The sequence below is a fragment of the Arachis ipaensis genome, chromosome B1, assembly GCF_059453495.1.
Source record: "Arachis ipaensis isolate K30076 ecotype BB chromosome B1, ASM5945349v1, whole genome shotgun sequence".
In the NCBI taxonomy this organism is placed as follows: Eukaryota; Viridiplantae; Streptophyta; class Magnoliopsida; order Fabales; family Fabaceae; genus Arachis; species Arachis ipaensis.
Window position 1 is genome coordinate 6,427,916 of NC_142436.1, and position 26,832 is coordinate 6,454,747.

At 36.1% G+C, this 26,832-nt stretch overlaps 2 protein-coding genes and 1 long non-coding RNA gene across 5 annotated transcripts; 1 reads left to right on the forward strand and 2 right to left on the reverse strand.

Annotated features, from left to right (window-relative positions):
- Positions 1-1,304: 1,304 nt before the first annotated feature.
- Positions 1,305-10,260, reverse strand: LOC107645165 (uncharacterized). The gene is made up of 4 exons (XM_088502453.1): positions 10,097-10,260; positions 3,835-4,066; positions 3,382-3,751; positions 1,305-2,512 (listed from the first exon to the last, which is right to left on the reverse strand). Exons 1-4 carry the CDS (start codon positions 10,258-10,260, stop codon positions 1,305-1,307), a joined length of 1,974 nt encoding a protein of 657 aa, XP_088358579.1.
- Positions 10,261-17,459: 7,199 nt separating this feature from the next.
- Positions 17,460-25,045, forward strand: LOC107611051 (uncharacterized). 3 transcript variants are annotated; one of them, XR_015902197.1, is made up of 5 exons: positions 17,460-17,504; positions 17,771-18,274; positions 18,601-18,864; positions 20,785-20,949; positions 24,219-25,045. It is a non-coding gene; the product is annotated as an uncharacterized LOC107611051 (long non-coding RNA). The 3 variants fall into 3 exon arrangements; XR_002358230.2 differs by lacking the exon at positions 17,460-17,504 and having other exon boundaries at positions 17,877-18,274; positions 18,601-19,194; XR_015902196.1 differs by lacking the exons at positions 17,460-17,504; positions 24,219-25,045 and having other exon boundaries at positions 17,991-18,274; positions 18,601-19,194; positions 20,785-21,379.
- Positions 25,046-25,689: 644 nt separating this feature from the next.
- On the reverse strand, positions 25,690-26,832 carry LOC107610891 (neutral ceramidase 1-like). Its single transcript, XM_021116734.2, has 3 exons — positions 26,775-26,832; positions 26,411-26,571; positions 25,690-26,274 (listed from the first exon to the last, which is right to left on the reverse strand). The coding sequence occupies exons 2-3, from the start codon at positions 26,558-26,560 to the stop codon at positions 25,726-25,728; spliced, it is 699 nt and encodes a 232-aa protein (XP_020972393.1). The 5' UTR covers positions 26,561-26,571; positions 26,775-26,832; the 3' UTR covers positions 25,690-25,725.

A 26,832-nucleotide genomic window follows, 5' to 3' on the forward strand; every position in this document is an offset into this window, starting at 1 on the left:
AGGAAGAGCATTTTGATAGAAAGAATTTTGATGCTTTTGGTAGTATCATTTTCAAGGTATATTTTGTCGTTAGGGGATCTCCATTCCATTTTGTTGTTTCAATGGCCTCCCCAGACTTACAAAATGTCATTCTTTATTCGCAGAAGAAAAACAATTTATTCAATTAATAATATGTTCAGACTTTTAAAACTAAGTTTATAATTAATAATTAATAATAACAACATCACATAGGTAAGGGTATTATTGGTTTCTTGTTTTCTTTCCTAACCAAACAAGATAAAATGCTATTTTCTATTTTTTTTTTTTTATCTATTTTCTTTCCACCCATTTTTCTTCAATCCAAACAGTACAATAGCTAAATGTTTGAGGGAGTAATTGAAATAAAGTTTATTGTATTTGTATTTTAAAAAATTAGGAATATCTATAATGTTTGCATCAGACTTAAATAATTATTATTAAATAATAAAAATACTTTTAATATCACTCATAATATAACATAACATGATTGGTATCACCTATTTTTTTTTGAAATATTAATTAGTAAAAATTTGCATATATTGAATTTATTAAGCCATGTGAATATTTAGTATCTTGTAATTTGAAGATGGAAAAGAAAAGTACCCAAAAATTTATTAAATTAGTATCTTGTCATGTGTTATATTGCCAAACTCACTATGATTATGGTTTCACGAATAAACATATTTCGTTGGATCATATATATTTTCGATATACCATTTTGTTTGATGAATGAACAAAATAAAATAGCTTTGATAGAGGGGCTTAGTTTTTTAAATATTGGTGAACATTTGGTATAATGCGTGATTATAATGTGAATGTGATTACTTAGAAGTACAATAAATACTAAGTATTATAAATAAAGATTAAATAACAATTAATATATGAATCTGTATCCTGACAATATTTTTTATTGTGTCTAAGACCATCTCCAGTAGGGAACTCATCCCAATTCCTGTTTATGGCCCACCTGTCATAAAAAGTAACTCCACATCAGCTTTTGCGTCATAAACAGTAAATAGGAACTCAAAGCATCTCTCTCTTCTCCATTAGGAGGAACTAACTTTAGTCCCTGTTGTGGTCCCACTTAATTAATTAATTAAAATACTTGAAATTAATGTAATTAATTTTTTTTAATAATGTAATTTAAATATTTAAATTTAAAAATAATTCACTATTAAAAGATATTAATATTAAATAAATTTATATATAACAATAATACACAATATATAATTCGGGATTACACTAATTTGTAAAATTACTTAATACAAAAAAAATATAATTAAATTCTACAGTTGACGACAAGCATTGTGAAATTGCCATATGTGTTCAATCAAGTCCTCTTTCAATTGTCTATGCTGCTGCCTATTTCGAAGTTGGGCATTTCTTTGGAGAAATTGATGGTATGGTGCAAAATCTTCTTCTCCCAACTGAGGTTGTGATAAGCCATTTTCAACATCATCATACTCTAAGCCTTGAGCAAAATTTCCTGCATAAGTGTCTCTTTCATCCTCAACAATCATATTATGCAATATAATACAAGCTCTCATTATGTTGGCAAGCTTCTTCTTTTCCCAAAAACGAGCTGGACCACATATAATTGCAAAGCGTGCTTGCAACACTCCGAATGCTCGTTCCACATATTTTCTTTGCCCTTCTTGGTATTGTGCAAATAACTTGCGTTTCTCCCCTTGTGGCTTTGAGATTGATTTGACAAATGTGGCCCATTCAGGATAAATATCATCTGCTAAGTAGTATCCCATTGTATAATTATTACCATTAATAGTATAATTTACCTCTGGAGTACGATAATTTAGAATGTCATCAAACACGGGAGAACGATCTAACACGTTGATATCGTTATTTGAACCAGAAACTCCAAAGAATGCATGCCATATCCAAAGGTCTGAAGATGCTACAACCTCAAGTACTATGGTTGCAACCCCACGATAACCACTCATGTACATACCTTTCCACGCCTTTGGATAATTTTTCCATTGCCAATGCATGCAGTCAATGCTACCCAACATGTCAGGGAAGTCACGACCCTCTGCCATTTGTAGTAGGCGTTGTACGTCATTTGGATTTGGTTTTCGCAAGTATTCATCCTCGAACACCGAAATGACACCTTCAACAAATTTTTCCAAGCATTCAATTGTAGTGCTCTCGCCTATGCGCACATAATCATCAACAACATCAGCTGCTACGCCATATGCTAACATCCGTATCACAGCAGTACATTTCTGCAGTGGCGACAAGCCTCTTCTTCCAGTTGCATCAACCCTCTGTTGGAAATAAGGATAGACGTTTGAGAGAGCGTCTACTATCCGAAGGAACACATGTCTTCTCATTCGAAATCTCCGTCGAAAAATGTCAGCATGATACACCGGATCATCTGCAAAGTAATCTTGGAAAAGGCGATCATGTCCTGCTTCTCGATCTCTGTTGATCCATCTACGAGTAATTGGGATAGAGCTTCTATCGGTATCTTCTTCTTCTGAATTTTCGAGTAAATACTCATCGATCCAATTATCTATGAGTGTGTTATCTTACCGTCTTCTTTTGCCATACAAAGCCTCATTAAACATATCATCAAAATTTCTAGCCATATCTGGAAATGTAATTTTTAGTTCTCTTTCGAGGTGAGAAATAAGAGTTGAAGTGGAGTTGAGGAGTTATTGATAGTTGATATTTATAAGTGTGTCTATAATAAGTACCTTAACGGCTAGTTAACGGCTAGTTTTGCAACGGCTAGTTTTGCAACAGCTTCTTAACGGCTAGTTTTACAACGGCTACTTAACGGCTAGTTTTGCAATGGTCACTTTCATAAACAATAACGGCACAATAATATTGACTAATTTAAAAACTTACATCAGAAATAAATAAAAAAACTACATCACATACCAGCAATACGCAATAAAAATAAGAACATACTACATAACTCTACGAATACAAGGAACCATTAAGTAAACCACTTGGCAATTATTTTTTCACATGCAATCTCATGAAGAGCTCGTCGTTTTTCACTCATTGTAGACGTGTCAGCATTAAGTATTTGCATATCCATCTCCCTTTCCCTTTCTTTGGCCATCCTTTCCATTTCCCTTTCTTTTGCTTTTATCTCCATTTCTTTAATATACCTCTGAGTTTGTAATTCTTGTTCTTTCATTGTCGCTTGAAATTGTAACTCCTTCTCTTTGATTGCCAACATCTTTGCTCTATGTTCCTTCTCCTCTTCTCTTTCTTTTTCCCTTTCCAGTAGTTCTTTTTCTCTAACATTCTTAATATCTTCCATGAGAGATAATTTTTTGACAACCGATGATTTTCTTTCACTAAAATCTTCAGACATCTGTGCTTTTCCCTTACCTTTTCGCTTGCTCTTCTTTGATCCTTGTGGGCGAACGGGAGAGTCCACACCGGGTTCATCAGCCAACGGTGTTTCTGGGTTTGATGAGGATGAGTATGCTCCAGTTGCACTAACCTTGGTTCTCTTTGAGCCGCCACTCTGTGTAGGTAGTTGACTTCTCCATTTTTGCTCCAGCCGAAGCATGTTCCAATGCCTCTCAAAAGTGAATTTTTGACCATAATGTGTGGAATAAAGTTTATAAGCCAACTCCTTTATATCATCAGCGTTCGAACCACTCCTTATGTTTCGACTAGCTTGATCGTAGCAACCAGCAAATTGTGCCACAGCCTTGTTGATCTTATACCATCGTTTCTTACATGCAACTACCCCCTTGTCATGTCGGTGCAAAATTCTAAACAGTAGCTATGAATTCGACTCCAAAATGTTTCTCCCTTTTGATCGGTACCAACTACAGGGTCAGTTGAAACATTTAACCATACACTGATCAACATCTCATCCTCTTTCCAATGCCAGTGTTGAATACTATCTTGCCTCCGATCTTCAATATCATCATTGAGGTCGATAGCATCTAATCCATGAGGGTTGGCAAAATCCGAATATTGCGAATTTGGACTAGATTGTATAGGAGTCTGAGAGGATGGGTTAGAAGAGCCACCAACACCAGATGAGTTATGTCTTGAAGCACTAAATTGAGTTGGAAACGGCAAGGAAGTTGGAGTAACATTTCCGATAGAAAGGTTAAATATGGATGAAAATGGTAAATGGGGTGTTTGTGAATTTTGATTTTGTGGTTGGAATATAGGAAATTGATTATTGTAAGGAGGTTGAAAATTGAAATTAGAGAGATTTTGTGGATTTGGATTTTGAAATGTATTTGGTAGTATGAAGTTTTGATTTGGAACTTGAGAGTTTGAGGTTTGAGATTGTTGGGTATTTGGAATTTGAGGAAAGTTTTGTAAGTAATTGAAGAAAGAGTTGAGTTGGTTTGGATCCATTTTTTCGAACAAAAAAAAATAGTAGCAGAACTTTGATTTTGTAAACTTAGAAGAAGATGAAGAAGAGTTGTAGAGAGTGTGAGAATACAAGTGTATCTTTTTTTTGGTGACGAATACAAGTGTATCTAAGTGGTATATATAGAGTAACAAAATATTAATTTATTAATAATAACGGTAACATAGTAACGACTAGTTTCTAACGGCTATTTTTACAACGGCTAGTTTTACAACGACTAAATTAATATAATAATATAAATATAAATAATATTTAATATTAATTATGATATAAATAATTAATATAAATTTTTAATTAAATAAATATTTAATTATTTAATTTATTTAATTATTATAATTATTAATAAAATAATTATAATTTAATTACTTAATTAATTATTAGTTAATTAATTAATATAAATTATTAATTAAATAAAATTATTAATATTTAATATAATTAGTCATTATAATTATTATTAAATTAATTATTATTTAATTATATAATATATTTATTTATTTAATTAATATAATTATTTAATTAATTAATATTTTATATAATTATTTATTTTTTATTTTAATTGCCAAGTGGCAATTATTTATTGCTTAATGGGAGTCCCCATTCAGAGGGACTCCCTCGCTTCGAATGGCGTGAAGGAACTCAAATAGTTTCTCTCCAATGCCCCATCTCTCTTTTCTCTCTGACATGTACAGTAGCAGGGCTCCATTTATTTGCCCGTTGGAGATGCTCTAATATCTCCTTAAATCATTTTGTTGTCTAATTCCTGTAATTATTTGACCGAGATATCCAATCAACTTACATGTCCAACGTTATTATGTCAAATCAGGAAAATAAAATAAAAATATAATATTAAAACACATATGCATCATATACACAAGTAACAATCCTAGCAAGTAGGGCTAAAACTGAGTCAAGTCAGCTCATGAGTTAGTTTGAGTTCGACTCATTAATAGTTCGATAAGTTGAGTTCGTGAGCTGATGAGCCGAGTTTGAGTCTGAAATTGAGCTCATAAATTAAATGAACCGAACTTGAATTTGGATAAACTCAAATTTAGCTCGTGAGTTGGCTCGATTATATATATATATATATATATAATAGTAATATATAATTTTAATGTAGGACATAAATAAAAAAATCATAATTAATAGATACACTATATAAAATAAATATTTTTTAATATATATAAGTTATAATTTATTGATATATAATTATAAATTATGTTTCTGTTATTTAAGTCGGCTCGTGAGTTCGAGTCGGCTCGTGAGTTCGAGTCGGCTCATGAGCTTTCGGTGAGCCAAGTTTGAGTTTAAGAAATAGGTTTGAACGTTAATGAGCTGAGCCGCGTGAGCCAAGCTCAATTTTTGTGAGTTGAGTTTGAGTTTTGTCTAGCTCAACTGTAACACCCCAATTTCCCTAAGTTGTACCTCTAGCCGTAAAGCAAAGGTTAATCAGAGGTTACGACAGTTCTAAGGCTTATATATATATATAGAATGAAGGGAACAATATATTCTAGAAGCCTGATGAAGGATTAAGCTCAAATTACGGAATTACAAAAGCGTGAGACGTCCACACGAAGCTAACGCATAAGGTACAAGGTATAGGTATAAAGGAATAAAACATATATAAGTATAAGAATATAATAATCATAGAGAACTAGCCGCAGCTTGCGGAGTTTAAGCCGACTAGTTACAAATTGAAATATACAGAGTTTTAGAATTTAAAACAGCTTATACAACCTATCTCTCAAGTAAGCCTCTAAGGCCATAAAGATAAAACACATAAAGATGTGAGAGTAACTATAACAAAGTAAAATAAATTAAACCAAGGGGGAACCATACTCCGCTCTGTCACCATATCCGCAATCTCACCAAAGTAGATTACGACTTGCATCTGAAAAACAACAACAAAGTATGGAATGAGAACCGGAGGTTCTCAGTATGGTAACAGTGCCCAATGATGTAAGATGTAAGGCTCCGGGACGCCGAAGGCAATCCTAGAACTCCACATCACATACGGATATTCAAGTTTAGAACAAAATAAATAAAAGAAATTAAACCATAAACCAGGGTTATCTAAACGTAGGGGGATTCTAACTAATCACACCGCTGTATCCCACAGCCTTCGTCAACCTTACCTCCGTGCGATCCCATCGCCACCGCCTACCTAACCTCCTCAGCACCAAACAATCACAATTAATGGAAACAAATAAAACACAAGTAGAAGCATATAAAGTAAGTAGTTCAAGTAAGCAAATAGACATTGTTATACAATTAGGCAAACTCACGTAAGCAAAGCAAACAAGCACATAAAAGATGCATATGATAAATGCCTATCCTATTGGCTCGTGATATCACTTGTCGGTCCATAAATGCCAACCCGACACATCCTTTCGAATGTCGCTTTTCTGCCGCACCCACGAATATAGTGTCGGGCACACTCTATTAACCCACGGATATAGTGCCTGACACACTCTTGCAGCAGAAAAGATTATCAATCATAATTCAATTCCAGGGACATAATACCCTGCACACTATCATACTTAACCCAAGGATATAGTGCCTGGCACACTCTCATTATTCAACAAGATCATCATTCCTCTTAAAGTCTTCAACTCATCATAACCATCATCAATTCATCACTTCCATTCTGAGCTCATTAGTTCATCAATTTCCCAATTCATTGTTAACAGTCACCATATGCACCATTCTTCCTTCCCTCTCAACTAACTCATCCGCACTACACCAGAAACCTAAACCTCCGTTTGCTAACTTTTCAAAGAAAAACCCAACTTAAACCCCTAGGACCTTTCCCATATTTCATTGCTCTAAAAATAAGCCCAAGAGTCTTAAAATGGTGTTAGAGAAGCTTACAACCTTGTTGGGAAGGTGAAATAGTTGAAAATAAAGTTTAAATTTGTAAAACAGAGCGTGTGCGTCCGCACAGGGGTGTGCGGATCCGCACACCCAGAAAGATTTTGAAAGTGTGCGTAGGTGTGCGTACACACAGGTACTAAAATTAATAAAGTCTGTTCACTCGCACAAGATGTGCGAGCGCCCCTAACAGACGTCCCTTCCCGACTTGTGCGTGCGCACAAGGCTGTGCGTCAGCATAGGTCGTGATTCTTCATTGATGTGCGCGCACACAACCTATGCTAGCGCTGCTACCAGAGCCCTTTCCCCTGCCTGTGCATATGCACAGGTCTGTGCGTCCGCACAGAATAACATTTTTGCAGGATTGTGCATGCGCACAAGGCTGCGCGTGCGTACATATCAGAAATCCTGAAATTCTTCAACTTTGCAGAATTTCAGATTTTCATCACCAACTTTGAATGATCATAACTTCTTCTACAAAATTCTAAATTTTACAAACTTTATATCAAATCGAAGGGTTTTCAATAATCTTCAAATATAAGCCAAATTCAACAAATTTTTAAAATCAAAGCAAAAGTTATGATCAGACAAAGTTCACCAAAAATCCTTTTTCACCCAAAAACTCAAATCCTCAAATTTAACCATCACTCAATCCAAAACCAAACCAAAACATGTCCAACCATCATAAACCACTACTACATACAACATCTTATCATTTCATATCATCCTCCTCACTTTTACACCTAAATTACTAAGCCATTACATCATATCTCACTACCAATCTAAAATTTCCAATTCAATCATAAATCCACACTCATAATCCTCATCAACCAACAACAACCTCAACAACCAAAACAAATCTCAACATTAATCATCAACCTTCATAATCACTAAAATACCAACAATCATCATCAATCCATATAATCACTATTATTATTATTCCAATTCCTTCTACACAACACCACTTCCACATTAATATCCATTATTATTCGTCCACAATAACAACAACACTCCTCAAAAATCATAATTCACACATTCATCAATAATCAATATTTTTAACAACATTAACAATAATTCTCATCTATATTCATCACACATCATGCTCCAACACATACATTTCTCTCAATCTCATCATCAAACATATATCACAATCATCAACATATTCAATTCTATCTTAGGGTCAACTAGCTTAAGTGTCCAGAAACATTACATATTACATAAAGGAAACCAAAACCATACCTGCCGATTCCCAATATGCTCAAACACCAAACTTGATTCTAATCAAGCTTCCACCAAGCTCCAAACCATCAAAGCCACACCAAAAGCCACCACCAACTCCAAAAACAAGCTTCATACATACAACATAACCATACATCAACAACTAAAGCTCATACTATACCAAACCACAAGGATAAAGAGGTTCCTTACCTTATCCAATGAGATTAGGAATAAAATCCATTAATTACTCGCTACTAGAGATCACCTAAACAACTAAAACCACAAAATCTACTAAAAAATGCAGAAATCTAGGACACAAAATTGGGAAGTGAGACGTGAGTTCTTACCAGATTTCTTTATATAGAAACGTAGAGCTCAACAAGAACTTTGCATGGTCGCAAACAGCTCGTCAATTAGGGCTCCGGATCAAAAGTTATGGCTTCCGGAAGGTGGAGGTGAAAAGTGCACTCTCTTCCTCCTATCCTCTCTTCAAAACCGCGGCTCTCTCATCAAAATGGGGGAGAATGGGTTGAAATGCTCATTAAATGAGCTTATATATGTTGGACCTTGAACCCAGTTTGGGCCCGGTCCAACCCGTTAGCGTTTTTGGTCTGTTTGGCCCACTTTGGGCCAAAACCTTTAAGATTAGTATCTGATTTTCGATTCTAAATTATTTTTATCTTCTCAAAACAATAAATCAATTTTTAAAATCTTATTTTCCCAAAATACGCAATACTAGACAGACCAGAGCCGGTACTGCCAGCTTAATCGCCAGTACGCATTTTTACAAAAACTTTTCGAAAGAAATATATTTTCCAACTCAGAAAAATTCACTGAAACCAAATTTCTCATTTATATTTTCAAATTAAAACTTCTAAATTTTGAATCTATTCCGGGCACTAAAATTATTTTATTAAAATAGTTTTACGTGAAAACGCGGGTTCTTACATCAACCCTACGGGCAAGCTAGTGGAAATCGTGGAGACTGAAAAATCAGAGCTAGTAAAGGCATCTGCTCCCAAGCCCATATATGGAGGAGAAATAGCGGATCATCTATATCCTTACAATAAAAACATGTTGTTCGACACAATGATTGATACAGATGGATAATAGACATGCCGAATCCCAACTGAATTCTCTTATCCAGTCGAAGTCACTGAGCTATGGTTGAAATTTTCAATGGACTCCGGTGCTACATTTATCACAGAACAAGGTCATACCAAACAGTAACATAAGTGAGCTTTGATATACCTTTGTATGGCAATTTCAGTCAAGTCTAAACCACTTTTATATCTCTTAAACTACGTCAACTTAATAAAATTTTTCTAACAATTCCTCTTTGTGAGTGCACTTCTAAATTGATCTGTGCAGTCTTCTGCTAGGAGACTGTAACTGCTTATCGTTAACCCTGACTCTGGCATACCATCACTTTAAAAATGAATGAATAATTTTGTGGTAAATTACACAGTTAGTCCCTACACTTTCAATGAAATTGCAAATTGGTCCCTACAGTTTAAAAGTTTTTAATTGGGTCTCTGAAAAAAATTAAAATTTATAATTGGGTTCCTACCGTTCAAACACTGTTTGATTTAACGGAATATTCGGTAGCATATTCACCCCTTGAGCATGTGAGTTGCACGTGCAATAGCTAGAATGACAAATGACTCGTTATTTCTTTCTTCCAAATTTTGTAATGACAAAAAACTCCACTGAGACCCTTCATTATCTTCGCGCTTCATCTCCAGTAGAATATTTCTCTGCTCATGCTTCCCTTCTATCATTGGAATTGATTGTCGAGTGTGGTTTGGACTGCATGGAGTTGCTGACTGATTGACATTGTTGACAGCTGAAGAGTGAATTTGCAAGAGGGCAACACTAAAACAGGTAAGTGTTCCTAACCCTAGTCCTACATAGATGTGAGTTGAATATTATGGTTTGACTCTTTTTTTTATTTTTATTTTTTCAGTGGAGGTTAGAATATCTACTGTATTTAGGGTTTCTCTTATAAATCTGTTTTTTTTTTTTTTTTGTAGTGATGGGAGATTTCGTGTTTACTGTTGATCACCACCATGGTGGTCAGATGGTTAGTAGGAAAGGAGGGAAAGAATACCTTGGTGGAATGGTAGTGGAAGGGTTGCAGTTTGAGTTAGATGAGTGGTCGTTACAAGAAATTGTTGCAGCGCTGAAAGAAATTAGATACACAGCCAATGCTAAAATTTTGTGGAATGAACCTGGAGTTGCATTGAAGGATGGTCTTAGGGAGTTGAAGTCTGATGGAGATGCAATGAAAATAGGTAAGTTTGTAGTGGAACAAGAGACTAAACACTGCCATGTGTATGCGGTTAATGGATGTAGACAAGAAAATGGGGTTGAGATACCCTCAAATAATGAGGACTATATACCTTCTGATGGTGAGTACAGCGATAATGGTTTAGTTGAAGTAGAAGTGGTAAGTCAATCATAGTCTTCATGTGAAGATAACAGGTTTGATGACAATGCTGACGATGGTGATCATGATGATCATTTTGGCTTTAATGTTGAAGAAGAAAATCAACAAGGTCAACATCCAAATGCCTTTGGAGGTAACAGTGGCTCATTAGGAATAGATGATAATAATATTGATGTGGGAGTTGGTGTGGAAAATAACACAGGAGGGGTGAGTGAAGATGGAGCAGAAATTGATGTTGGAGATATTTCTTCGGGTTATGATACAGAGTCATTGGACAGCTATGATGGAGATTCTGATGAGCCCGTAAGAAGAAAGAGGTATCCTAGATATAATGAAGCTGACATGAGTGTTGATTATGAATTTTGGTTGGGGACTGAGTTTAATTCTATTGCTGAGTTTACGGAGGCTATTAAGGAACAGGCATTGTTGAATGGGAGGGACATTAGATATCAAGAACGATCAGGTTAGATACAGAGTCAAATGCAAGGGTTTAGGAGGAGAGTGTCCATGGATGGCATTTGTAAGTAAAGTAGGAAAATATGACTGTGTTAGGCTGAAGACATTGAAGAGCAAGCACACTTGTGGGAGGAACTACAGTGGCCATCTTGCGTCCAGCAATTTGGATTGCAAAGAAAATCACCAATAACTTAAGTAGAGGAGAAGATATGAAGTTAGGTACTGTAATTCAAACAATTCAAGATAAATACATGGTAAATATATCTGTGTGGAAGGCTTATTGGGCAAGAAGAAAGGCAAGGAAAGTTGTGCATGGGAAGACAGTGCAGTAATATGGGAGTATCAGAGACTACTGTGCAGAGGTACTGAGAGCAAACCCTGGATCGACATTGAAACTAAAGTTGGATAGACCCTATCCAACAATCCAACCAAGGTTTGTGCGAATGTACATGTGTCTCGATGCTATGAAGAAAGGGTTCCTGGCTGCTTGTAGGCCTATTATAGGACTAGATGGTTGCCATCTGAAGGGTGATCATGGACAATAATTGTTGGTTACTGTGGGCAGAGATCCTAATGATAACTACTTTTCCCTGGTAGTTGCAGCAGTAGAGGCAGAGACTAAGGATTCATGGGTCTGGTTCTTAGAGTTGCTACTTCAGGACATAGGCGATTTCACAAATAAGAAATGGGTCTTTATGTCAGACCAGCAAAAGACAAGATAGCTAACTTTAGTTTTCTATGAATTTTATTCTTACTTCACCTGACCAATAATCTCTTGGTAGGGGCTGCTTCAAGTATTTCATGAAATGCTTCCGGGAGTGGAGCATCGGTTTTGCCTTCGACACACCTATATGCCAACTGTAAGAAGGCTTTTTGGGGGGGGGGGGGGAGGTACACTTTTAAGGGACTTGATACTTTCTACTGCTAAAGCAACTTATGTGGAGGAGTGGAATAGAAAGATGGATTGTTTGAAAGAGGTAAATAGAGAGTGTTATGACAAGTTGGCAGCCCTGGATCCTAAGGTATGGACTAAATCTCACTTCACTTATTATGCCAAGAGTGATATGCTAATGAACAACATATCTAAGGCTTTTAATGGACGAATTTTGGAAGCTCGCGACAAGCCCATTTTGACCATGTTTGAGTGGATTAGATGTTATTAGATGGGGAGGTTTGCTGAGAAGAAGAAAAAGGGAGCTAAGTTCATAGAAAAAATACTGCCCAAGCCTAGAAAGAGGTTAGATATCATATGTAGAAGGTCCATGGAATGGCAAGCTAGGTGGGCTGGGATTTAAAGTATGAGGTTTCAGTTTCACATAAAAATAGGATTATTCAAGAGAGATTTGTTGTAGATTTACTAGCTGGTTCATGTAGTTGTAGGTTCTGGGGACTGGCTGGCATGCCTTGTTAGCATGCTTGTTCTGCAATCTTCATGAAAGGAGACAACCTCGAGGACTACTACAGTAACTATTACACAGCAGCAGCATATCTGGCATGCTATGGGACAACACTCAATCCAATTAATGGTGAAAATATATGGCCAAAGGTCGAACTTGACACAATTAGACCTCTAATTTTTAGGGTCAAGCCTGAAAGACCTAAGAGAGTAAGAATTAGAGAGCATGATGAGGATAGATCACAAACAAAACTGAGAAGGAGTGGAACATCAGTTACCTGCAGCAACTGTGGCCAATATGAACACAATAGGAGACATTGTCCCAATCCAGACATAACAGGTATCTGCCTTTAAATCTTGACTTTTTCATTGTAGTTTTATACTCTATCACTTAGCCTATGTGCTCTTGTTTTCAGGAAACAACCCTGGATCTGAAAGTGTTGCTCCTCAGGGTAGTGCTCCTGCACCTGCTCCTCATGGTAGTGCCCCTGTTCCTACTCCTGCTGAAACTTCTACTGCTCCTTTTGCCACTGTTAGCCAAAGAGAAAGGGGAAGGGGAAGGGGACGTGGCAGAGGAGGATCCAGATCTGGAAAGGCTAGATCTGCTACTCATGCTGTTGCTGTTTCTCAGCCAGCACCTGCACCACCTGCATCAGCTATAACAAGTTCCACAATTCCACCACTGCCTCCACTACTGCCTACGCCAGCTCCACCACTGACCGCACCAGCTCCAAGAAGTTTCACAGCTCCACTACTACCTCTTCCAGCAACTCCACCACTACCTGCACTAGCTCCAACAAGGTCCACAGCTCCACACTGCCTAAGACAAAAAAATTTTGGTGTAAGGCGCAGTGGAAGACTTAAGATAGGTGTGAGGAAGGCAAAAGCTAGACCAAGTGAAACCATAAACCTCACAGCAGATTAGTTTTTTTTTAGTATTTAGGACTTAGTAGTATTAGTTTTTTTGGTTGTGGCTGTGAACTTTATTATATTCTATGTCCATGTACTTTTAGTGGCTTATGAACCACTTTTGTCGAACACTATTTAGGATGCTTGTTTTGTTTTATTGTTTTTGTTATGTTTGGCATGTGGTTTGCTGTCTTGGAGGGACCACTTTGACTATTATTTAATATGAATGTTAACTACTTTACTCTGTATTTTGTCTACTAGAACTTTCTGCAAAGGGATGATATAAATGCAAACAATTATTCATAATCACTTGTCATTGATAAAAAAAAAAAAAGATGATTACATTCAGCACTAAACACTATACAAATACACTGCAGATACATTTTTTCTCCTAACTCATCAAACTCAGTTAAACTAATACACTGCAAATATTACCACCAACACACAAGTCAATATCATCTTCTGCAATTATTTTTGCTTCTTCATGTCACTCTCCATTCTTCCAATTTGTTGTTGGAGCAATATAAAATCAGAATACAATCTTCCTACACTTGCTTCCATGCGTCCTATGTCTATATTTAATCTATCTATCTTTCTTTCTTATGCCTTTATTAGTGCAGCATTCATAGATTCATCCAACCTTACAAAATCTCTAGCATGTTTTAAGCTCTCTTGCGTTTTATTTCTTTGTTAGGTGCATTCAGATTGAGCCCCAGCCTTGTCTTCTTCATCAATCCATTCAAAAAACTTGCATTTTCTACTGGGACAACCGGACAGGATATAAATCTTCTATTTGGATTCATCACATTACTGGAGGTTCGACAGCAGATCTCCACAAAAGCAGTGAGTCCTTCTCCCCTTTCCCATCACTTCTTCCTCTCCATCAATCCACTCAAAAAAAATTACACTTTGGTAATTTACAACAAGCAGCAAATCTCCTACCTGGGCTATTCATAGACAACGAGGAGAGCACCACCACCTCTTCCCCACAGAAGCATCGATGTCTTCTCTTGTTCATACTCCTGGATGTTGAGCTTCCTTCGGACAACTAGTTTGGGTCCATTACAGCTCGAAAAAATCCTTCAACCCTAACAAAGATACTGGACACAGATACTGGAGATACGTTATGAGAGATCGTTATCTTCTGTTTCAAATTGACTCTTTAGAACATTGATTTGTAAGGGCATTATGGTAAAATAACAACATTTAACGTTTTCATTCACGCTAAACGTTAGTGGGACCCAATTACAAATTTTAATTTTCTTCAGGGACCTAATTACAAACTTTTAAACTGTAGGGACCAATTTGCAATTTCACTAAAAGTGTAGGGACTAACTGTGTAATTTAACCTAATTTCATTGGTACGAGTATAGTGCAATGAGTCAAAGAGCCTCCACCCAAGATATGTGCATGATCGACACGTGTTTGGACAGTTGAGAATTCGCCTCCAGTGCCTAACAACGCACCTCTTGCGCATTTGTTGTGATTTTATAAAAAAAGCCTTTCTTCTTCTCCTTCCAATTACAGCGCTGCCTCCAGTTTTTTTCCTCCAAAATATGAAGTTGTCTCCTCTTTATGGGTTTGTTGGGTGAAAACAACGATTTTAGCCCAAATTTTTTTCTCATAATGTTGAGTTAATAAGTGGCTAACGTGAGTCACTTATTAAAAATTGGAGGTTCAAATTGAGTCAATTAAAATTTTAGGAGTGAAATTAAGTCTGTTTCCAAATTTTAGGAACCATTTTAAGTATTAACTCCATAATAATAGATTATTCAATTATTAATTTCATATAAAGACAAACTGCATGTAAATTTTCACCTTAACAATTATAGTTCCGAATCATCACATAGTTTTGAACCATCACATGGTTTCACTTTACATACCTTTAGATCAAGCCTCATTAATTAAAATCTAATGGTTAAAACTCGACTAAATTCCTATTTTGATCCCTAAGATTCACATAATTATCCATTTTGGTTTCCGAGATTTAAAATTATCTATAGTGATTCTCCAGATTCAGGTTCGGACACCAATTTGGTCCCTCAACCCTTTCCAGGAATGACTCAACAAACAAAGTGCTGAAGTGGCATTCTTCTTGCTACGTGGACACTGTAATGATTAGTTGACGTAACAAGATTTGTATTTTGGACCTAATTTGGTCCCTGAAACCCTAACTTCTGCATCCTCCTCCTCCCCCCTCCCCTCTTCTTCTTCTTCTCCTTCTTCTCCGAACTTATGCTCAAACAGAGAGAAAATATTCCCAAATATTCTAGTCTGAGAATACCCCATGACCATAATATTCCAAGAAACAACATCCTTCAACTCTATCGATCCTTTCAAAAACCCTATTTGCTTGATCCATCTTACCACACTTGGCATACATGTCAACAATAGCATTCCCCACAAAAAACATCATTCATTAACCCACTCCCAACAACAAACTCATAAACTTGTTTTCCTTGCATTGAAGAACCTACAAAAGCAGAAACAGAAAGTATGTCAACAAGGCTCATAAGATCTGGCGACAACTAATAACAAGTGGTCATTTCAACAAACAATTGAACTGTCGTATTTGTCTCAGAAGCACGAAAACAAACAAACGCAATGAAATTCCAAGAGACCAAGTCCTGAATGTCTCTTTGGCACAATTCATCAAACATGTTGCACGCCGCCTACCGTACCTGCCAACCATAACATTACAAACGAAGATAATTAGAGTCGAAACTAGATCGTAAAACAACAGTGTAAAGAGAAGTGCGGACAGAGAAAGAGAGAATATCAGCACAATGCTTAAAGACAAAAGAAAAGACGTAGTGGTCATAGAAGTATATATGTTCTTTTTTTAGTATGACTCTATGTTCAAAATAACCTTAATTATTAAAAAAATCGAAGGAATGATTTTTCGATAAAGAAGGGTGATCCCAAAAATAAAATATTGAAATGATCCTTTTATAAGAAAAACTGATCGATCGAAATGATCTTTCGATAAAAGAAGATAATTGTTTAAAAATATTAGATAATAATTTAGTCAAATTTATTAAATTATCTAATAATTTTTAATTGTATACTTTACATACCACCAACGTAAATTTTTACTTTAACAATTATGTTTCTATTTTCTAAACCATCACATGGTTTAACTTTATAAACCGTTAGATCAAGCCTCCTTAATTAAAATCTAATGGTTAAAACTCTCTTCAATTTTGTTTTGCGATAAAATTATCACAAGTTTCCGTCTAAACTGTTCAGTGTGATCCCAAATGATCCATTGTCCTATTAGATTATTTAATGGTAATTAACATTTTGTTATGATGGTTTTTCTGGATTGTTTATCCAATCTTTTACTAGGGGACAAGACAACTATTTTATTAATAAAAAAGACAATGTATTGAGAATGTCACGTGTGCATCTTTAAGACATGCGTGGGTGTTTAAGAAAGAATTTTCAAATGTAGAGTGAAGGTCGGTGTGGTTGATGTCAATTAATCTATATATTTTGTAATCGAGATCTAACGGCTAAAACGCCATCTTTGTATCTTTGTGTGCCGCTAAAATGTCACTGTCACACACATAGCAGTGGTCAGGACAAGATCTGATTATCACATAGTCTTGTTCCGAAGAGAACATCCATTAAGAAAGCGCAAGCAGCACAACAATCTCCAAGAAACTTTCCACCGTGCTTCACTTATGAAATTCCCGATATGCCCATAGTGCTCGGCTTCTATAAATATACCTTCATCTGGCAATGGCATAATTCATATAATCCAAATTTAACTAAAATCTCGATTTTCTCTGCGTGCAAATGCGCTCTTCTCCGTGATCAATTCCATCCTCTCCCACCAAATCTCCTCGGGAGATCTGCTTTGAACTTTCATCTTTTCACCTTCACGTCTTCTGGCGTGCAGCTTGTGCAACAATCCATCGTATTCTTTTGTTAAGTACTCTGCTAGTCTTTATATCACCGTGCAAAATCTTTGCAGGACTAGGCAAGACGATCTCCATGCTCTTCCATTGAATTTGTCTCTGCAAAATCTTTGCAGGACTAGACAAGACGATCTCCATGCTCTTCCATTGAATTCTAGACAAGACGATCTCCATGCTCTTCCATTGAATTTGTCTCTGAATATGTTTTGAATTTTCATAAAATTCGATCATATCCAGAGTGATGTTATTTGGGTGCGAACTGAAGCAACGGAGTTTTGGTAATTTAGGGTTTGTCCATAGACAGGAACCAGCCAGGATGGTGGGCAAGTGTTGGGCAAGCTTTCGAAGATTTAACCCCTTTTAAATGAGAGTGATAGATAGCAAATTTTTGTTAACTCCACAAATCACCTTCAACCCCAACTTTTGTTAACCCCAATTTATTATTATTGGCCAAAGTTATTCGATTTGGCTCTTGCTTGAAGACAGATCCATCACTAAATCTTGCATTTCGACTATTTTTCTTGGAGCATTGAAGAAAACTTGTCAATAGCTGTTGCTGAGTTCATCAAATCGGCACCTACTCTTAGTTGGAGTTATTGTGGACCTGTGATTAGCACTATGACAGACAGCAGTAGCACATACTCAACACCAGTCACAGAGAGGTAACCAAATTTACATTTAATAGAGATATAGTGGCTAATTTAATATCCAGTAACTTTTGAATTATATCAAGAATTCAAGATGTATTTCTTTATTTATAGATTTAGCTAAAGAGTGTCATAAGGGCATTGGTGAAACAGAATTTATGTAGAAAGTCTTGGTTAAAAAGATTATGTTTTCTATTAAAATTTTCTATTTGTGTTAGCAAGACCCTTTACTTTATCTTATTTCTTATGAGTAAATTTGCAAATTTCCTTATTCAAGAATTGATGGCAGACGCAGTAACAAAGTATTTCTAATATCACTGCGGGATTAATGGCTTCTGCAGTGATGTTGTAAGGGCTACCAACAATGTATACATTTGCTTAATCACCTTGGAGTTAGGTTCCATAGCGATCAAGTATCAAGGCCTGACCAGCAATCCTTTCCAGGAACACATAGCAAGTTTGTTGATTTTCCTTGTGGCTACATTTTGCCATGTTGTTGGACTTAAAGCAACCAATAAAAACTTGCTTGCTACTATTATTAGACACTTTTCAGGTGTAATTGCGTGTGAAGCACTCCTGTTGATCCTTGTCGCTCAATTATTCAGGTGCATCATCATCAATATTCTTATTTCATTGGTAGTACTTTTGAACTACTATGAGGATGTCCGTAAACTGGTCATTGTATGTTTTGAGAGGATATTTAAATCAGAAACTTGGAGCAGGCTTAGCTGGAAAGGTTCCAATACTGCAAATCAAAGTGTTAACTCAGCTTCACAAGAAGGTTTATTTGCTGAGGAAACAGAAATTCAAGAATTTGAGACCAGAGTTAGTTTAGAATGACTTATAGGATGGCAGGTCTTCATACACCTCTTGGGATTGCTTAGACAACACTTGTAACAGTTCTATGCTATTGTCTTGATAGTATGTTCACCAAGGTAACCTGTGGTAAAATGTAGGCTTTCATGCAAAAGTGTTCATCATAGAGTAGTCAGTAGAGTTTAAAGCTGTGAGCATACAGTAGTGATTAGTTTCTGCAAAAATTTATATTCTATCTTATTGTATAAAAGGATTTACAAGGCCACATGATACAGGCCTAGGTTCATGGTAGAGTAAAAGTTCTGTTTTGGAATTGATGAAGTATTCTCCTCTTAAATATAGACAATCTCTACAAATTGAGAGAAAACAAAAATCCAAATCAGAACATTATGACCAAAAAATCAAGATATCTATCATTCCTAGATCAGATATAAGGGGTTCATAGGTTGCCTCGGAGAGGCCCTTAGTTAGGATATCTGTTTCTTTGCATGCTTGATGGATTGAATTCCAAAGTGGCAGTCCAAAGCTCTAACTTCCACATGTTTGGTCTTATCAGCACGTGTTTTTTGCATTACTAATAGTAGCTTTGTTGTCTTAGAGAATCTACTTCATAGGACAATATCCTTGATGGCAATGGCAAAGGGGATAATTAGTTGACCATAAGCCATCACATAAGCTTCTCTCCCCTATTTGGGTCGAGCTTGTCAGACAAACGATCGAGAAAAAACTTCATAGGACGATGTTAGATGATTTTCAGTTTACTGAGTATCCTTTGGAGTCTTTTCAGAAATGTCAGAGGACAAAGCTTTGTACTTGGCGTTGCTTCCTGCAATTACTGACTATGTCTTATTCCTTCAAGGGACTAATTTCCCCATGAATAGGAACATTATCCCATTGTCAATATTCTGTCTGTAACAGATGCTTCCTAACCAGCATTCACAAACACTTGAATGCCTCTGCTCAAGTGTATTCTAAATTTTAAACCTCTGTTGGGTATTCCCTTCAAGTAAACTGGTTGACAAGCATTCATGTGGTATTCAACAGGATTTTCATGTCATGGCTTGCCATACTTGCAGCAAAGCTAACTTTTGACCTATCAGGATTTAGGTAGATTAATTTTCCCACAGGGATTTGCTTCCTGGCATTGGTTGAGGGTCAGCTGGTTTAAGACCAACATACTAGTTTCTTTGAGTAGGTCCAGTGTATACTTTCTTTGGGATACTAAAATTCCAGTCCTCGATTGGGCGACCTCTGTTCCTGGTAAATATATCAGTTATACTTGATCGACTTAACATAACTCAACTAAAGCCTCTTAAGCCATCCGTTTCTGCTTGATCATCCCCTATAATGATAGTATCATTAACATAGATGAAGCTATCTTGCTGTCTTTAGAGTGTTGGACTGTTGGACAAGCATGGTGTGACTAATCTAACATTGTGTGAAGCTGTTTCCCTTGACCATTTTTGTTTTTAGCCTCTCACCAAATTTGAGGGGATTGCTCGAAGCCATATAGAGCTGTCTTGGTCATTGTTTCTGCTACCTGTGGATTGCAGAACTGTAATCCCATTAAATGCACCTTACTCTCTTTTCTATTTTTTACTTTATGGTTTATTGTTTTTAACAGAATGATATTGTTTTGCACTACCCAATGTGCTAGCATCACATTGTTCAACATCAAGACAGCTGACCATAATGTTGTCTGATTTCAGGCTATGCCAATGTGCGCTGTTGTTATGGTAAACAGGGATGATTCTTGCTTTGGTGTTCAACTTATTCCTCTTTTCTGCTATGAGAGTGAAGCATATACAGCCTCAAATATTAACGGAGCTCAAACATTCAATGAACAGAGCTTATGTTGCGGAAGAAAGCAAATAGTAAGAAACTGGGCCTAGTAAGATGTTGCTGAAATTTATTCAATTAAACTTTACTTCACATGGACTACTGACCTAATTAGCAATGGTTAGAAAGCATCTAGGATCTCTGGATTATCTGCCCTGTATTCAATCACAAATGTCACATATGAACATCCGATTGCTGCTAAGTTTGCTGTCACACTTTATGTCCTGGAAACTCATTCTATCTGAGGATGAATGAGAATCTGTTAAGAAAAATGTGGTCTGTGGTTAAATTAAATGTTTTTGAAGTACAAAATTATGATACATCAAGGGCAAATATCGTTTTTCTTATTTCTCTTTTATGCAATATAGCACATGTTTAATAATTTCGAATATGTTGTGATTGTCTCTTCTTTGTACTGTTATTCAATGATTTGAATAATGTTGAAGGAAAAATGCATAATTTCCTGAACTAGAAGGATTGCATTCGATTGCTATTGACTTAAATATGATTAGAAAAACGTGTATACTTCTAAATGGTATATTTATCTGAACCTAAATGAAATGTAACTAATACCAAATGTACTGCATGTTCTGACCTTGATGAATTTGTTTGACTTAACTCAGTTGTTTCGCGCTTGATAGCCACAAATGGTACATATAACTTTTATGCAACTATGAATGTCTTTATAATTTACATTGATGTCAAAATTAATATTTCTTTGTACTAGTAATTACTTTTATGTGATGTAACGACGATACAACAACACTTGTCCCAATAGGTGGGGTTGGTTATATGAATCAAAAGATGTTATTGTGTCTTGTCATTTGTTGTAATAACAATACTACTATTACTATAACAACAACAAAACCTTATCCCACTAGGTGGGGTCGGCTACATGGATCAAACGACGTCATTGAGTTTTATCATGTATCATGTCTACAGAGAGACCGTTTACATGTAGATCTCGTTTGACCACCTTATGGGTGGTCTTCCTAGGTCTTCTTCTGCCTTTCATCCTCTGTCCATCTTCCATCTCATCCACTTTTCTAACTGGGTGTTCTGTCGGTCTTCTTCTCACATGTCCAAACCATCTGAGACGCAATTCTACTATCTTTTTCACAATAGGTGCTACTCCAACTCTCTCTCTTATATATTCGTTCCTTATTCTATCCAATTGCGTATGACTACTCATCCATCTCAATATCTTCATCTTTGCCATACTTAACTTATGTTCGTGCTCCCCTTTGGCCACCCAACACTCTATACCATAAAACATAGCTGGTCAGATAACCGTGCGATAGAATTTACTTTTAAGTTTTAAAGACACTTTTTGTCACATATAAAATCAGACGCACTCCGCCATTTTGACCAATCTGTTTGAATCTTATGATTTACATATTGTTCAATCTCTTTATTATCCTGTATGATGCACCCAAGATACTTAAAACTTTTAACTTTTTTTAAGATGTTTTCTCCAATCTTCACCTGTATTAGGGTTCCCCTTTCAGCAACCGAACTTACATTCCGTATATTCCGTCTTGTTACGGCTTATGCGTAGACCATATACTTCTAGAGTTTCTCTCCATAAATTTAACTTCTTATTTAGGTCAATATGTGAAAAAATATACCATATTTTTGAACTTCCATTCAATGTATGGTTTGGACTTCAGAGTACGTGTTGGTGAATGTTTGATCACTATATTTCATAGACAAGTGAAATTGAAAGAAAGTGAGAAAATCTGCGAGTTTTCTGGAAAGGCAAATCTTGTTCTGGAAAGTACTTTGTTAGCAAGTCTGCTGGTTTATCAATTGAGGGAATATAAGATATGTGAATTTTGTTTTATAAACTCTTTGCCTTAAGAAAAATAAGCTTAATTCCATCTGTTTTATCCTGGAGTGAAACACTGGATTATGAATAGTTTGGTGCTTAAGTTGTCACAATTATAGAATGTATGGTCATTGAATTTAAGGCTATATATATTGAAGGCATTGAGTTGAAGCCACTGAGGAAGGCACTCATAAATCTGAAAAACTAACTTCAATGGGTGTTAATATTTGTTATGTTGTTATAGAAGACTTTGATGGTAGCCCACGAGTCTTGCCAAACATCATGCTTTGCAGAATTCAACAGTTTTATTACTGGATTGAATATAGCACTGCTTAGTGATTGAAGATAGAAGCATGCATTAATATATTCTCGACTTTAACCATTGCCACCTCCCCCGACCCTCTTTTTCTCCTGCAGATTCCAAGAATGTCATCTTGATGTGTGTTAAGACCTTTTTGCAGAACTGTTTTTTCTTCTTCTTTCACTACAAAGCTTCATCCCAGATTCTGAGCTGAGCTGAAATCTTGCCTGCTTTTAGCCTATATTTTTGCTCCAGCCTTGTATTAGACCCATTTTTGCTGGTGCAAGTGTGTAGAATGTATGGTCTCAAAGATCAATGGATCTCTAGTACCATGCCACAGGAAACTGGATAGGTTGGAGATTAGGTTCCTAAAAACAGAGGAGAATATGTATCTATGTCTTGCAGTTACTAAATGCTACAGCCAAGTTTGTTGCACTTAAGCACTGATGCATGAAGCATGCCAACTAAATCTGCAATGGTTGAGTAGAGTCCAGAGGCTCTGGATCATTCTTAATCAGGCAAAAATTTCTTGATCACCATTACTCCTGCAAAAACAATTCCTGTCTCACATTGTAGGCTTGTAGTAAAAGATGCATGATAATCTAGTCAAAGAAGCAGGTTGTGGTTAAGTTAGAATGTTCTTGAATTATGAACTTAAGAAAGGATGGGCAAAAATTGTTCCGCAAATATTTTTGTGAAATTTAGCATTTGCGTGATAATTTTCAATATGTTATTTTACTTGTTTGGCCTTATTGATGGAGTGAATGATGCTGAAGTAAAAAAGTGCAGTTTTCCTGAACATTAAAGATCTATAATGGAGTGGTTGTGCCTGCAATGAGACGAAAGATTTTAAATATTTGTTCTTTTAAGTACATGGTTTTCAATTGACCCTCAGTGATGCATCACTGTATTCGCCACCTGGTTTTGATACAAATAAACTTGTTCTCTCCAACTTCTTAGCTGTTTCTTACTCTTTTTTTTTCTTTGGATGATAAAAGAATTTCAATATGATGATGAGAAGGATAATACAAACTCGGGGTTGAGAGTTCCCCTATACAACAGCAAAATCCAAAAGCAAAAGATATATATTGTGAGATCGTATTTCTAATGATTATTTGTTCTGCAAATGATATTTTTGAAATCTGCTAACTTACTTTTGTTTATATATGATGCAGAAATTAGAGTATTGGACTCATAGTTTTGGTTGGATGACTTCACAAGCTTTCCTGGTTCATAGCATGATTCATGGCACCCTCTGGTAAATTGTAGCCCAAAGCTCTACTTCCATTTCATCTCTCTGGAGTTAGCTTTGGTGGCTGTTTGTGTGCCAAAATTCAGGCACCAATCCTTTTCAGGCATGGTAGTCAAGTGTGCTAGCTGTACTCAGCTATATTTTACCATGCCATTTCACCAAAAGCAATTTCAGCTTGATAGTTGCGATTTGCTTCCTCATTCTTCTTGAATGAATGCATGTGCGACTCTTTGGATGCTTGTTAATGAACAAAAGACTTTGTCTTCAACTCGAGGACGCAGTTTTCTTTGACATGTTAGAGAAAATTTCAAATAGACGCCTAATTCAATGACATGACATGTTTTTAACTGAGAAACTTGGGTGAAAAGCAGCAGCAGATTAAGTTGTGCAGTGTCTATTATTTGCAAGGAAATCCAAATTGAAGAGGCTTCGCTGAGAAGCTCTTTTTGTTCTTGATGATGTTGCTAGGTTAGAGGCAGAGCAGTAATTAGTCACTAGAACTAACAAGAGAGCCATTGATTAGTTTGTTTCTGGTTGTTGGGTCTTTATGTGACACCAAGAAGTTTTGGCTAGTACCAGTTCTCCAAAGGTTTATACATGACTTGCATGTTGATTATGCTATATTAGATGATATTCACCCCTATCTTTGTTATTTCATAGCAATTCAGGGATTGCCATTTAGAATGATATAGTTCTTTTGTAAATCTTTATTTCTTGTCTCTGATAATTCAAAGAATTAAGTTACATTCACTAGTCTTTTGCAGTACACATGCATCTTTTTAAACGTCCTATTAGATGATTTAAGAGTAATTAACCTTTTATTTTATTTTATTTTCTTCATATTATCATAATCTTGTACGTTTTGGAAGACTCAAATTCAAGTTTAGGAGTGTATATTACCACATCTTCTAAGTAATTTATGGATATTCATATTTTATGTTTATGGAATTGATTAAGAGCTAGAGAGAGAATTGTGTTGATTATGAGAAGTGTATAAAACACATCTCAACTAACTTTAGCGCTAAAAATCTACCACTTATTGTAGACGTTAAACGAGTCCAAAATGGAGTACATCCTGCTTAAGTTTTTGCTAGCGTGAGCTGAACAAAATGTCCAAATTTTCATCATCTTTATGTTTCTAAACTAAATTGTTTATTCACAAACATTGGTGTTTTACAATTAATAAACAGCTAAAACTAGCAGCAGTTAACATTAGACAACGTTTTAAAGAATCATTTGTTAGCAATATAATTCCGAAATAAAAATGGCGATGAGATGTGTTTGTAGAGTGATAGGGCTGTATAACAAATGATACACACAATGGTATCATCCTTCTATAGGGATTCATTCACCAAATAACCTCCATAGAGTTAAGCATCAAAATCACACATACAGTAAAAGTGATGAGCAATTAAACTACCTCTATGACTCTATGCTACCACAAACGCACTTGATGAACCTGTAAAGTGGTGAATTGAACCAAATAAACTCTTTGCAGCACCAAAATGTCTTATTCTATACACACCAGGATTCACATCATCTGGTATCCTCCATTCTATGGTTGCTTTACTCCTAGAACTGAGTTTGGAAGGCCTCGACCACTTAAAGCGCAAGCAAAAATCGTCATCATCATAGACAGGGACCCAATTATCTTCACCTTTATGAAATTCCACCAATGCAAAGGTGCCTTCGGTCATGAGGTCGTTCCTTGGGCAGGCTGACCAGAATGATGCTGTCACCATGTCACCACATTTGAAGGTGGAGTTCTGAGGCACATCAGAGCACACATCTCCGAAGTCTACTCCGTGTGGGGTTCCATCTACCACAACTGGTGGGAGGAAGCTTATTTGCTTATCCAGGAGATCAGGGGGTTGTGGACCGGGTTCTACCGGTTCGCTGCTGATGAGGGCCTTTGCAAGCTTCTTGAACTCCTGAATGTATGCGCTCAGTGTGTGCGGACCATATAGTGTGGAAGCACCCTAACAAAGTTATACGACTGAGCTTGAATAACTAACTATAAAGTTAAACTAATGTTGCATTTTGTGCTTGCTATGGAAATTAAACAAAAGTGTTTGCTGCAACATTCATGTTATTTCAAGAAAAATTGTAACTGACCTCGTATCTTTGCACTTGGTACTCTTCATATGTTGTTACATACTGCGAATAAGTATTAGTCAACCCTGCTACAACAACATGCATGTTTTTAAAGTCCTTGTCATTACTTAGCACTGTCTTAACCGAATCGCGAAGACGCCTCCCAGCCATTGTTGAGAACTCTGTCAGAATAAAACAATATTAAACATGCATGAAGCATCTGAAGAAATATAATTTCCAAGGAAAAGAACAATAAAAATAACTATTATATACAATGCATATTCTGTCTTAGTGAAGCAGCTGTTAAGAGTTTGAGGATTAGAAGAATGGAGATTCAAATAATATTATTTTATAGCAAATAAGAGTGTAGGGGAGAAGCTAGTACCTCCTGGTACACACAGAATCACAAACTGCCCAATTCGGAGGATCTGGATTGGAAGTAT